Source organism: Mirounga angustirostris, unplaced genomic scaffold, assembly GCF_029215605.1.
Source record: "Mirounga angustirostris isolate CCGP_5_RB_7025 unplaced genomic scaffold, mMirAng1.0.hap1 SCAF_7, whole genome shotgun sequence".
Taxonomy (NCBI): Eukaryota; Metazoa; Chordata; class Mammalia; order Carnivora; family Phocidae; genus Mirounga; species Mirounga angustirostris.
Window position 1 is genome coordinate 2,291,281 of NW_026991715.1, and position 12,932 is coordinate 2,304,212.

The window sequence follows — 12,932 nt, forward strand, 5'->3', positions numbered from 1 at the left end:
CCCCGCCCGCAGCAAGGACCCCTCCCTCAGGGGGGCTCAGAGCAGGCCCCTCCCCGCCCCCCAGCAAGGACCCTCCCCGCCCCGCAGCAAGGACCCTCCCCCAGGGTGGCTCAGAACAGGCCCCTCCCCTCCCCCCAGCAAGGACCCTCCCCCACGAGGACTCAGAGCAGGCCCCTCCCTGCCCCCAACAAGGACCCTCCCCCAGGGGGGCTCAGAACACGCCCCTCCCCACCCTGCAGCAAGGACTCCTCCCCCAGGGGGGGCTCAGGGCAGGCCCCTCCCTGCCCCCCAGCAAGGACCCCTCCCCCAGGGGGGCTCAGAGCAGGCCCCTCCCCGCCCCGCAGCAAGGACCCCTCCCCCAGGGGGGGCTCAGAACAGGCCCCTCCCCGCCCCACAGCAAGGGCTCCTCCCCCAGGGTGGCTCAGAACAGGCCCCTCCCCGCCCCGCAGCAAGGAGTCCTCCCCCAGGGGGGCTCAGAGCAGGCCCCTCCCCGCCCCAGCAAGGACCCTCCCCCAGGGGGGCTCAGAGCAGGCCCCTCCCTGCCCCCCAGCAAAGACCCTCCCCCAGGCGGGCTCAGAGCAGGCCCCTCCCTGTGTCCACTCACAGCCCCGCAGGGGGCTCAGAGGCCACCCCAGTTCCCGGAGCCCCCTTCCCCATGGACCCTCGACTGTCCCGCAGGCTGCCCCGCCCCAGCCGTGCACTGGCTGCAGGAGGAAGCCGAGCGGGGCGTGCTGTGGATCAGCCGTGACACGCCGGGCTACACGGTGGCCAGCTCTGCCCAGCAACACAGTCTGGTCCTGCTGGACGTGGGCCGGCAGCATCGGGGCACCTACACCTGCATTGCTACCAACGCGGCCGGCCAGGCCCTCTGCTCCGCCAGCCTGCACGTCTCTGGCTGTGAGTCGGAGCCCCGCCAGAGCTGGGGGGACCCCAAACACAGCCCCCGCCAGCTGCCATCCCCTGTCCTGCAGGCTGGCTCAGCCGGCTGAGACCCTCCTAGAGGCCCCCTGCCACCCCGAGTGTGTCCTTCCTGGGCCCCGCTCCATCGGGAGGCTCCCGAGGGCCAGGGTCAAGGTCCCTTGGGGGCCGGGACATCCTGGACCAGGTCCCAAGCAGAAGTGGCTCAGGGCTGTGGGCTGTCACCCTGACTCACCCCGTTCTCCTAACAGTGCCCAAGGAGGCGGGGGCGGCGGATGAGCATGCTGGGGGGAAGGAGGTCCTCATCTCCAGCTTCCTGCAGGGGTGAGTGCGGGGGAGCCGGCTCTCCGTGCCTCAGTGTCCCCACTGTGAAATGAGGGCCCTGGCTGAGGCACTCTCTTGGGACACCGCTCCCCTTTAGGACCCAAGCTGTGTCTACACAGATGTCAGAGCCTGTGGGGTTCGCTGATCTTGCCGGACCGAGGAAAGGTATGGGCTGGGTGGGAGCACGACCTCGCAGGGAGGGGGCCGACAAGCCCTAGTGCAGGGGTGAGGCGTGGAGGGGGCTGTCCCAGGCTGTGTGGCCCCAGAAATGGCTGCTTGTCCTCCCCTGGGCCTGGTTCTGAGCCTTGTGGATCTGGGGGCCCCGCCAGCCCTTGGCTCAGAGCTCACAGATGCCCGGCCCAGACGCAGGTGGCCGCTGAGGGCTGGGTGAGCGCAGTGTGGGGGGGCAGGGGCTGGGCATGCCACCATGGAGACCTCATCCGCCCTGGATTCTCCCCGGTCCCCAGCGGGGCCTGCCACCTACACAGGGCCTCCCCGCACCCTGGGGTATTTGTAACTTCAGAAGGCGAGAAGGGGGGGGCCATGTGCTCCGCCTGCTGGTTGCCCACCTTTGGGGTCACTTCTCAGCTGACCCCCGCTCACCAGGCAGCCCTCATGAACCCTTAACCCGACCCTGCCAAGCTTCCCGCAGTGATGGTGTCAAGTCCATGCCTTCCTCGGCACTGCAGACCCCCGAGCCCAGGACGGGGCCTGGAGGGGGTGCTGGGGCGTGTCTGTGGGGCACGGGACCGGCTGAGCTACGTTCTGGCCCCCAGCAGAGCCCACGGTGGTGGAGGCCCGTGGCCACATGTCCCTGGCCGAGGTGGGCACGGAGGAGTTCTTGCAGAAGCTCACGTCCCAGATCACCGAGATCGTGTCAGCCAAGATCACACAGGGTGAGGGCTCTGTGGCCACAGCGTGAAGGCGGGGCTCTCCTTTGTCCACACCCTGGGCACCCATGGGAAGGGGACAGGGGCGCAGGCCCTTCCTGGGTATCATGTGTATTGTGTCCGCCAGCCAAGCTGCAGGTGCCTGGAGGTGACAGCGATGAGGAATCCAAGACGCCGTCTGCATCCCCCTGGCACGGCCGTTCCCGTCCCTCCTCCAGCGTCCAGGAGTCGTCCTCAGAGTCAGAGGACGGGGACTCCCGAGGCGAGGTGCTCTGCCTGGCAGGGGCGGGTAGGGCACTGGTGGGGGGCCACACATCTCGGTGGCCAGACTCACTGCCACCCCCTGGTGGGATTTCCATCAGCAGAGATGGTTGAGCTTGTTCTGGAACTTAATGGAATCTCAGGATGGCTTCTCCCCCAACTTAATGCTAGGCACCCTGTAGCCTCTGGAGGCCTGGCTGGCTCCCGTCCGGGTCCCCCGCCCCTCTGGAGTCTTTGGGGGCTGTTGGGGCCTCTGTGGGTTGGGCTGGCCCCCCGTCCAGGTCCCCCGCCCCTCTGGGGTCTTTGGGGGCTGTTGGGGCCTCCGTGGGTCCCCCGACTGGGTCCCCTGCTCCTCTGGGGTCTTTGGAGGTTGTTGGTACCTCCGTGGATCAGGCTGGCCCCCCACCCCGGTCTGAGTCAGCATCATGCCCCCAGATCTTCGATATCTACGTGGTCACAGCTGACTACCTGCCCCTGGGGGCCGAGCAGGACGCCATCTCACTGCGGGAGGGCCAGTATGTGGAGGTGTTGGACTCGGCCCACCCACTGCGCTGGCTTGTGCGCACCAAGCCCACCAAGTCCAGCCCCTCGAGGCAAGGCTGGGTGTCCCCTGCCTACCTGGACAAGCGGCTCAAGGTACTGGATGGCTGGGATGGGGTTCTGGGATTGTCATCCCCTGTGAGGCCAGAGCCGAGGCCACCTGCCACCCTCCCCCATTTTCTCACCAGCTGTCACCCGAGTGGGGGCCCACGGAGACCCCCGAGTTCCCCGGGGAGGCCGTGTCTGAGGATGAATACAAGACAAGGTTGAGGTGAGGGTCTGGCAGGCGGGGGCGTGAGCGGCTTTGTGGTGGCGGGGGCAGGACGGTCGTGGGGGTGCCTCCCTCCACCACTTTACCAGGCTCTTCCTGACAACCGGGGGGCGGGCTGTGCGGGGGCGTCACTAGCCCTTGGGTCTCTCCTCACCTCATCCCCTCCCAGCTCCATCATCCAGGAGCTGCTGAGCTCCGAGCAGGCCTTTGTGGGCAAGCTGCAGTTCCTGCAGGACCACCACATTCAGCACCTGGAGCGATGCCCCCACGTGCCCCCGGCCGTGGCCAACCAGAAGGCAGTCATCTTCCGCAACGTGCAGGACATCAGCCACTTCCACAGCAGGTGGGCTGGCCCTCGGGTATGCGCACGTGCACGCCCGCACGTGTGCACGCCCGCGTGCACACGCACGCTCCTGCACCTGTGGCACGTGTGGGCACGGCACACGCACCGACGCACGCACGGCTGCATGAACCCGCACGTCCTTGCATGCAGGCACACAGACGCGCATGCCCCCCCACCCCCCGCACACCCGCAGCCCCCGAAGCTCAGCGCACTCCGTTCCAAGTAGCCACGCAGCCCAGCCCTGGGGGGTAGCCTGCTCCGTCCCAGACCTGAGGCCTCACCCGCGCCTGCCCACCGTGCCCTCTCCTGCAGCTTCCAGCGGGAGCTGCAGACCTGTGACACAGACGACGATGTGGCCATGTGCTTCATCAAGAACCAGGAGGCCTTTGAGAAGTACCTGGAGTTCCTGGTGGGCCGCGTGCAGGCCGAGTCCGCGGTGGTCAGCACGGCTGTGCAGGACTTCTACAAGGTGCACCCCAGCCCGCGCCCCTCGGCTCACTGAGAAAGCAGAGCCCCCGGAGCCCCGGGCTCCCCTTCAGATGGTGACAGCGGGGCAGGGGTGCGGCTGGCTGGGGAGGAGGGCGGTGCGCGCGCGTGCGTGTGTGTACGCGCGTGTGTGCCGCGGGGCAGGGTGCGGCTGGCGAGGGAGGACGGTGGTGCGCGCGTGTGCGTGAGTACGCGCGCGCACCCCGACGCCCCAGCCCCCCGCCCTCCACCTCTGCCGGCGTGTCCCCAACCCCGCCCCGCGGCTCCCACAGAAATACACGGAGGAGGTGCTGTCCGCCGCGGACCCGTCGCAGCCGCCCCCACCGCCCCTGCAGCACTTCCTGGAGCGGCCAGTGCAGCGCGTCCAGCAGTACCAGGCCCTGCTCAAGGTAGGGGTGCGCGCCGGGCCCCTCCCCGGCCTCGTCGCGCAGCGGCTGGGAACGCGGCCTGACGCTGTGCCCCCCAGGAGCTGATCCGCAACAAGGCGAGGAACGGGCAGAACTGCGCGCTGCTGGAGCAGGCCTACGCGCTCGTGTCCGCCCTGCCGCAGCGCGCCGAGAACCAGCTGCACGTGTCGCTCATGGAGAACTACCCGGGCACCCTGGAGGCCCTGGGCGAGCCCATCCGCCAGGTCGGGACGGGGACGTGGGCGGGGCGCCTGCGCAGGGCCGCGGGGGGCGGGGGGGCGCCTGGGCTGCGGGCGGACTGCGGGGGCCTCCGGGGGGACTGCGGGGGCTGCGGGTGGACTGCGAGCGGACTGCAGGGGCTGCGGGCGGACTGGGGGGCCTCCGGGCGGACTGCGGGGGCTTGGGCTGACTGCGGTGGCTGCGGGTGGACTGCGGGCGGACTGGGGGGCTTCCGGGCGGACTGCGGGGCTACGGGGGCTGCGGGCTAACTGCGGGGGCTTGGGGCTGACTGCGGGGGCTCCGGGCGGACTGCGGGGGCTGCGGGTGGACTGCGAGCGGACTGCGGGGGCTGCAGGCGGACTGGGGGGCCTCCGGGCGGACTGCGGGGCTACGGGGGCTGCGGGCAGACTGCGGGGGCTTGGGCTGACTGCGGGGGCTCCGGGCGGACTGCAGGGGGCTGCGGGCGGACTGCGGGGGCTGCGGGCGGATGCGGGGGCTGCGGGCGGACTGGGGGGGCTGCGGGCGGACTGGGGGGCCTCCGGGCGGACTGCGGGGCTACGGGGGCTGCGGGCTGATTGCGGGGGCTCAGGGCGGACTGCGGGGGCGGGCTGTGGGCTAACTGCGCGCTGACTGCTCCCTGCAGGGCCACTTCATCGTGTGGGAGGGGGCGCCGGGCGCGCGGATGCCCTGGAAGGGCCATCACCGCCACGTCTTCCTGTTCCGCCACCACCTGGTTGTTTGCAAGACCAAAAGGGATTCCCGCACCGACACCTTCAGTTACGTCTTCCGAAACATGATGAAGGTGCGCGGGCGCCGCGGGGGCCTGGGGGCAGGGGGCGGGCAAGCAGAAGCCTGTGTTGAGGCAGTCAGCCTGCATTCCCCGCCCCCCACAGCTGAGCAGCATCGACCTGAACGACCAGGTGGAGGGTGACGACCGTGCTTTCGAGATCTGGCACGAGCGGGAGGACTCGGTGCGCAAGTACCTGCTGCAGGCGCGCACGGTCATCACCAAGAACTCGTGGGTGAAGGAGATCTGCGGCATCCAGCAGCGCCTGGCCCTGCCCGTGTGGCGTGAGTGCTCCTGCCTTTGGCAGGCGGGGAGATCACACTCAGCACCTGAGCCTTTCTGGCCCCCCCCCCCCGAGCCTCAGCCCCCTGCCCCGGTTGTGGGAGGCACGAAGGACAGGCTCCATCTGGGGCACAGTCAGCTCAGCCTTTCGTGAGCCTGAGCTGGGGTGTAGGGCTGACCTTGACCTGAGTGCAGGAAGCTTCAGGGTTCACACAGGGGCCCCCCAGCACAGGACAGGTGCCCAGATTTTGTTAGGGACGGGAAGGGCCCCCTGGACGGAAGGTCGAAAGGGGCAGTGTCCGTAACAACCATACCCCTGGACGCTGGGGCTTCTGACCAAGGACATGGGGACACCACCATCTCACCCACCAGGAACTCAGAGTCTTTGCGTGTGTGCGCCCAGATCCCCCAGATTTCGAAGAGGAGCTGGCGGACTGCACAGCAGAGCTGGGCGAGACCGTGAAGCTGGCCTGCCGTGTGACGGGCACCCCCAAGCCCATTGTCAGCTGGTACAAAGGTAGGCTGCTGCAGATGGAGGGATGTGGACGCTGCACCTGCAAGAGCCTTCCAGAGGGAATTGGGCCTGGTCGGGGGCCCTCGGGGGGCGCGAGGGACAGGCGTCCTCTTCCAGTGGCTGACTCAGCCAGCTTGGCTGGGAGCAAGGCTAGACGAGGTGGTTCAGAGCAGAGGCTGTGCCCCCGTGGTTCAGACTCAGTGACCCTACCCGCTCCAGATCTCGTTCCTTGGCTGTCTTGTTTGACGAGTTTGCACCAAGGGCTAGCACCCCGTTCCAGGTGTCGGGGACGCAGTGGCAAATAGGCCCTGCCCAAGGGTGCTGGCCGGGTAGGGGGCTAGACTGATGGCAAACCAGGGGACAAACAAAGTGGGGAGGTGGTGTGGCCGGCCAGAGAAATGAGGATGGAGGGTTAGCTGGCAGGTCTCTCTGGCAGACGTGCAGGAGCTCTGGGGGGCCAGCCAGGTGACCAGGAGAGGGCAGGATGGACTCTGAGGCCCGCCCTGTCGTAGGGTCTCAGGTTTGGCTCTGGATGTGATGGGAGCCACAAAGTTCGGGGGTCCCCAGTTCTGACACCAGCTGCCGTTTGGGGGTTCCCAGGGCCACCCCCAGTTCTGACACCAACTGCCATTCTGGGGTTCCTAGGACCACCCTCCGTTCTGACACCGGCTGCTCTTCGGGGGTCCCCAGGGTCACCCCCAGTTCTGACACCAGCTGCTGTTTGGGGGTCCCCAGGACCACCCCCAGTTCTGACACCGGCTGCTCTTTGGGGCTCCCCAGGACCACCCCCAGTTCTGACACCAACTGCCGTTCTGGGGTTCCCAGGACCACCCTCCGTTCTGACACCGGCTGCTCTTCGGGGGTCCCCAGGGTCACCCCCAGTTCTGACACCAGCTGCTGTTTGGGGGTCCCCAGGACCACCCCCAGTTCTGACACAGGCTGCTCTTTGGGGGTCCCCAGGACCACCCCTAGTTCTGACACCGGCTGCTCTTCAGGGGTCCCCAGGGTCACCCCCAGTTCTGACACCAGCTGCTGTTTGGGGGTCCCCAGGACCACCCCCAGTTCTGACACTGGCTGCCATTCGGGGGTCCCCTGGACCACCCCCAGTTCTGACACCCGGTTTGGGGGTCCCACGACCAGCTGTGGTGGGTTCAGTGAATCGCTAGAAGGACTCACAGAACTCAGCAGAGTGTGCACTCAGGGTCTGGCTTATTGCAGGAGCGGGAAGAGGCGCGTGGGGAGGGTTCCAGCTGGGTGTCCAGGCAGGGTCCTGGTGTCCCCCCGCCCTCCCTTCCAGTGGAGTCCTGCAGATCTCATGCCTCTCCCATGTGGACGTATAGTAGCACAGTCCAGCCCCCCGGGGACACTGATCTGAACCTTGTGTCCAGGGCCCCTGTTGGGTGGTCACTCAGGCAGGCACAGCTGAGGTCTGTCACAGACCCTGCAGAGGTCAAGCCGCTGCCACGTGGCCTTAAGCCCCAAACCTATATATATCACAACAGATGGGGTCCGAGGCCCCCAGGTAAACCAAGACTCTTTTACTGGGGGTCACTTGGGCTGGCCTGGGCTGGCAGGTCAGTCTCCAAGGCTCCAGTGCAGCCTGAATACCCGAATCCAGCCCTGGTCTTGAAGGAGCCGTTCCAGGGTGGTCAGGCCCTGGGGGCATTTGTGTGTCCCTCCTGGTTAAGGACAGGGCTGCTGAGGAAACCTGGGGGTGTTGCTGGGCCTTCCCTGGGTCCCACGGTCAGAGCCACAGGCCGGAGCCGGTGGATGCAGCAGCTGGTTCCCGGTGGCAGTTTGGGAGAGCCCCCTCCTCTGCCCTGGGGTCTTCTTCTGGAAGGAGGCCCCACTGCCCCCATGTCCTGGGGTCTGAGAGGTCTCTCCCAGATGCTCCCCCCGACCCCTTACACAGAACCTGGGAGTGCAACTGCCCATCCACGATCCCCTCATGGCCAGACCTGTGCCTGGGATGGCCAATCCAGAGGGACAGGGCGGTTCAGAAAGTTGCGTGGAAGTAAGAACAAGCCCCTGGGACCACCCTGCTTCTGGTCAGGCTGCCCCCAGTAAGGCGAGCTGGCCGGGCCATGTCTGTATCCAAGGGGAAAGGAGAACACATCTCATCCTGGAGCGGTCAGGTGGGGGGACCTCTGCTTCTTTAATGCTGTGAGCACCCTGGAGGGAAAAACTTGTGTCTGGGGACAGCTGTGTGTCCGGTGACCAAACTGCCCTCCCGAGGGGTGGACAGGAGGAAGTGTGAGGGTCAGCAGATGCTGACACATGCCGTCTCAACGCAGGCGGCTCACATGGCCAAGAGCCGCTGTGACCCAAAGCAGCGTCATGGTGGGAGAGCCCACAGGGAGCCCCCAGAGGCTGCGATCTGCCAGGATGAGGAGCACGCCCCCTGCCATGGGGCCCCACCGTGGATTCAGAGCATCCCTCTGGGCATGGCCTCAGGTGGCACGCCATGCAGGAACCCTGCTATGAGCCTACTTTCCGAGGCCACACGGTGGGCACAGACATCTGGGGAAGGGGACAGGACTCTGGGTCAGCGTGACCAGCCGGGCTCCCCACCAGGGGTCTGTGCTCCAGGGGTGGCCCCCCATCACCCCCCAGGCAGGCCAGCCTCCTGTCCCTGGCAGGGTGCCCTCCGTGACAGCGCTGCCTTCCTTTGCAGATGGGAAGCCAGTGGAGGTGGATCCGCACCACATCCTCATTGAAGACCCCGATGGCTCATGTGCCCTCATCCTGGACAACCTGACTGGTGTGGACTCGGGCCAGTACATGTGCTTTGCGGCTAGTGCCGCCGGCAATGCGAGCACTCTGGGCAAGATCCTGGTGCAAGGTGAGCCGCTCTGGGAGGGAGACTGGAGTAGGAAGCATCCAGATCCCACTCCACCTCAGTGGCCCCACGGGGTGGGCTGCCGGTGACGTCTGGGGCACTCGTGAGTGGGGGTAGGGTCCCGCTTCATCATGGTGTCTCTCTGTGTATCTCTTTCTCTTACCTTGCTCTGTGGCCCCACAGTACCCCCACGATTTGTGAAAAAGGTCCGGGCGGTTCCTTTTGTGGAGGGAGAGGATGCGCAGGTCACCTGCACCATTGAAGGTGCCCCACACCCTCAGATCAGGTGGGCTGGGCAGCTTGCACCCGGGGCACAGGAGGGGAGGTAGGCGGCATGCTTGCTGCTTGGGGGGGTGGGCAGATTCTAAACATGGCTCCCGCTGTAGGCGGGGCAACACCCACTGGAGGCTGGGTGGGTGGCGTCAGGAGGACGTGGGTTCTGGATGGAAGCCCGATCCTGCAGGGTGGGCGAGAGGAGAGTCTCGAGTGGAAGGAACCTGGGGAGGCCCTCCTCACCCCCTGGGGTTGGCTGCAGGTGGTACAAGGATGGGGCCCTGATAACACCCAGCAGCAAGTACCGAACCCTGAGTGAGCCCCGCAGCGGTCTGCTGGTGCTGGAGATCCTGACAGCCAGCAAGGACGACCTGGGCCATTATGAGTGCGAGGTGAGGTGGGCAGGCACAGGGGACCTACCTCGGGGCCCACCATCACCCAGGGTCCCTGAACCATGATGAGGGAGGGGACACCTGGCCCACCATCACCCAGTGTCCCTGAATCATGATGAGGGAGGGGACACCTGGCCTACCATCACCCAGTGTCCCTGATGAGGGAGGAACCCCAGACCATCACCCAGGCTCCCTGATGAAGGAGGGTCCCCAGACCAACCATCATCCAGGCTCCCTGATGAAGGAGGGACCCCAGACCTACCATCCCCCAGTGTCCCCAGTGAAGGAGGGACCCCTGGCCCACCATCATCCAGTATCCCCGTAATGAGGTTGGGACCCCCAGCCCATCACCCAGTGTCTATGGCGAGGACAGGGACCTGGGTGGGAGCTCTGTGTGGCATCCTCTGTACCAAAGCCACCTGTCCACCTGCAGGGCCGGTGGTGGTCTGCGGAAGGTATGTGTAGGCTGTGGCTCTTCCTGGCTGCCAGCCTCCTCTGTGTGGTTGCTGCTGGTAGCCTGGGTTGGGCTAGGTGGGGCCTGCCGCCCCGGCAGCTCCTGGGAGGCACACATACCAGAGTTAGCTCTGGACCCCCACTGTCTGATTCTGTTACTACTAGCCACACGTGCAATTTGAGTTGAAATCAGTTATTTAACTCTAGATAAGAATTTGGTTCTGTTTTCAGTGTTCGGGGCCCACATGGCCACCACACTGAACTGTGCAGATGGTGTCCCCACAAGCTAGGAGACCCCTGGGCTGTGCTGGGTCTGTGTGGGCACCTTTCTTCTGTGGCGGGCTCTGTGGCTCCGGGACACAGCCAGGGAGGGCCCTCCATGTTAAAGATGGCCTCGACGGTCCCAAGGGAGCCACTGGCTCTAAGCGGGCTCTGCCATCCGCCCTGCAGTTGGTGAACCGGCTGGGCTCTGCGAGGGGCGGGGCAGAGCTGTGCATGCAGAGCCCTGCTGTGCGGGCCCGGGAACAGCTTCACAGGGAGCAGCTTGCAGCCATGGAAGGTAAGTGCTACTGTGGGGCCAGGTTGGGGGGAAACCAGCAGCCTTTCCAGTCAGGGTGTGCTTCCTGGAGGAGGGGCAGTGAGGGCTGAGGAAGGGGTCTGGCTGGGAGAGATGGGTCAAGGGCTGGTTCCCAGTCCCCTACTGGGGCAGCGTGAGGTGAGCCTTGAGCCCAGAGCTTTGGCAAGGCTGGAGGGCAGCCCTGGGGTCCTGCATCTTGCTTACCATTTCTGGGGCAGTAATGAGTATGTAGAGAGGCAAGGCCTGGGCCCAGTAGGCTGCTGGGTAGTGGCCAGCAAGACGTCGTAATAGGCAGCAGGAACGTTGGGGAGGACGGCTCTGTGGGAGGCATGCTGAGTGCAGAGCACCAGCTGCTGGGTCCCACCTTGGCTCCCAGGAGAGGGAGTGATGTCAGGGACCTGGTACCTCCACACTGGGTGGAGCTGTTCATGGAAAAGTCAGAATGCCGTGGCTTTGCCTCCCTAGGGTGGCCTGGGGTGGTGTCTGGGGTCCTGGGATGGGTCTCACCAAGGGGGATGTCCACCTGGGTGGGAGGTGAAGGGTGGGCAGCAGGATATCTCATGCCTCTACTTACATCTGAGTCCACGGTTCCAGCTGTGCGCAGCCTAAGAATGGCAAGGATGGGAAGGGAGGAAGCTGGCATCTGTCCTGGGACTGCTCAGAGAGTAGGCTTATGGTGCCCGCAGGGCAGGCTGCAGGTCCAGGGACAGCTTCTTCCAGTCTGGGTTGCCCCACCTGGAAGGGGCTACCTTGTCAGTTGATGAGCCTCCTGTCCCTAGAGGTATGCAGGCAGAGGCTGGATCAACACCTGGTGGAGCTGTAGCTCTCACAGTAGGTCGGGTTGGAATACATGTCCTCCCAAGTCCTGAGTGTTGGCTTCTGTGACGCCTTGGGCTAATGGATCCCGTCCATCCTGGATGGGGCCCAACGTCCAGGGGCCTCTATCTGTCTGGACCCTCCCAGAGTCAGCCTGCTTGGCATCTGGAGCTCGACCTCACAGCCTTGATGCCTTCCACAGCCATCACAGAGTGGGCAGGGGTCCATGTTCCTGCCCCCCCAGAGGGCCCTGTGGTGTCTGCAGGCACCTGCACTTCCTGCCGTATGGCGTCTTATGTTGGGGAGGTGCTGAGCAAGGACTTCAGCACTCCTTCTTGGGCTGGAGACAAGCGTGTCCTACAGAGGCATTCACTTCATTGTCATGATGGGTCACTTTCTGTCAACGTGTCATGGCTGTGAAGTCTGGAAGAAGGGCAGCCTTCTGATACCAGGAACATGGTATCTCACATCCAAAAAAGCCAGTCCTCACAGACCCAGGAGTTGGAGCCCGCCGCCTCCTGCTTCCTAACCCTATCCTGCCGCTTCATCTTTAACCTGGTGGCTCCACAGCCAGAACAGGCCCAGCCGGCCTTGTGGGGTGGGTGCTGCCCCCTCGCTTTTGGAACTGCACTGGGCCAGGAGCCCCGCTTCGCATGGCTGCACCCCTCTGGTGGCTGCCAGTATTCACCGGGGCTTAGAGCCCGTCAGGTGGCAGGTCAGGTCAGGAACAAAGGCACCAGGAATGTAGCAGCCAAGACATTCCCTGACCACCACTCTTCAGAGCAGCAGGACAGGACTCCAATCAGGGGAGGGTGAGGGAAGGAGCTCTGGGTTTTCCCACTACTCTGCATGCAGGATGTGGACTGCAGGCGGCAAACAGGCTGGCTCACTCTGGACCCAACTTAATCCAAACACACAAAGCCTTTTGGCTGGCTCCCATTCTCTCTCCCAGGGGGCTACCCTCTCCAGGAGGCAGCGGACACAAACACACCCATGCACATACATGCATACATGCACACACATACACAAATAAATGAGGCTCTCAAGGGCCATACAGACACAGCTGGTACCTTTAATTTACATGCACCCAATCAGAGACAAGTTTAAAATACTCTTGGTTATCTAAGGGAAATCCTTTCTCTATATGGCACTGCAGCAAAGCCTAAAACCCACACACCGGAAGCCAGAGTGCTATGTGCTGCAGGCCTTGCCACCTGACTTTTCTGAGCATCCCACTCAGCTTTGTCCCCAGGATGGCAAGAGGGACTGTTGAGATCTGAGGGTACTGGTATGTGCTGGACTGCCTGTTGCGCAGCAAGATGTGGCTGGGAGGGGCATCT

The 12,932-nt window shown here is 65.0% G+C and overlaps 1 protein-coding gene across 12 annotated transcripts in view; it reads left to right on the forward strand.

The window, feature by feature from the left end:
• OBSCN (obscurin, cytoskeletal calmodulin and titin-interacting RhoGEF) overlaps nt 1-12,932 on the forward strand; it is a 131,099-nt gene that overhangs the window by 97,394 nt on the left and 20,773 nt on the right. For 11 of the 12 annotated variants that reach the window (XM_064595676.1, XM_064595678.1, XM_064595681.1 and 8 more), the window contains 18 exons: nt 679-897; nt 1,170-1,242; nt 1,340-1,407; nt 2,019-2,138; nt 2,260-2,399; nt 2,829-3,029; nt 3,122-3,204; nt 3,374-3,547; nt 3,860-4,016; nt 4,306-4,422; nt 4,500-4,664; nt 5,303-5,461; nt 5,553-5,730; nt 6,132-6,245; nt 8,917-9,084; nt 9,265-9,367; nt 9,617-9,746; nt 10,650-10,758. In XM_064595676.1, coding sequence (XP_064451746.1) covers nt 679-897; nt 1,170-1,242; nt 1,340-1,407; nt 2,019-2,138; nt 2,260-2,399; nt 2,829-3,029; nt 3,122-3,204; nt 3,374-3,547; nt 3,860-4,016; nt 4,306-4,422; nt 4,500-4,664; nt 5,303-5,461; nt 5,553-5,730; nt 6,132-6,245; nt 8,917-9,084; nt 9,265-9,367; nt 9,617-9,746; nt 10,650-10,758 — 2,478 coding nt within the window. The remainder of the gene's footprint in view (nt 1-678; nt 898-1,169; nt 1,243-1,339; nt 1,408-2,018; nt 2,139-2,259; nt 2,400-2,828; nt 3,030-3,121; nt 3,205-3,373; nt 3,548-3,859; nt 4,017-4,305; nt 4,423-4,499; nt 4,665-5,302; nt 5,462-5,552; nt 5,731-6,131; nt 6,246-8,916; nt 9,085-9,264; nt 9,368-9,616; nt 9,747-10,649; nt 10,759-12,932) is intronic. The other variant, XM_064595677.1, reaches the window with a different exon arrangement.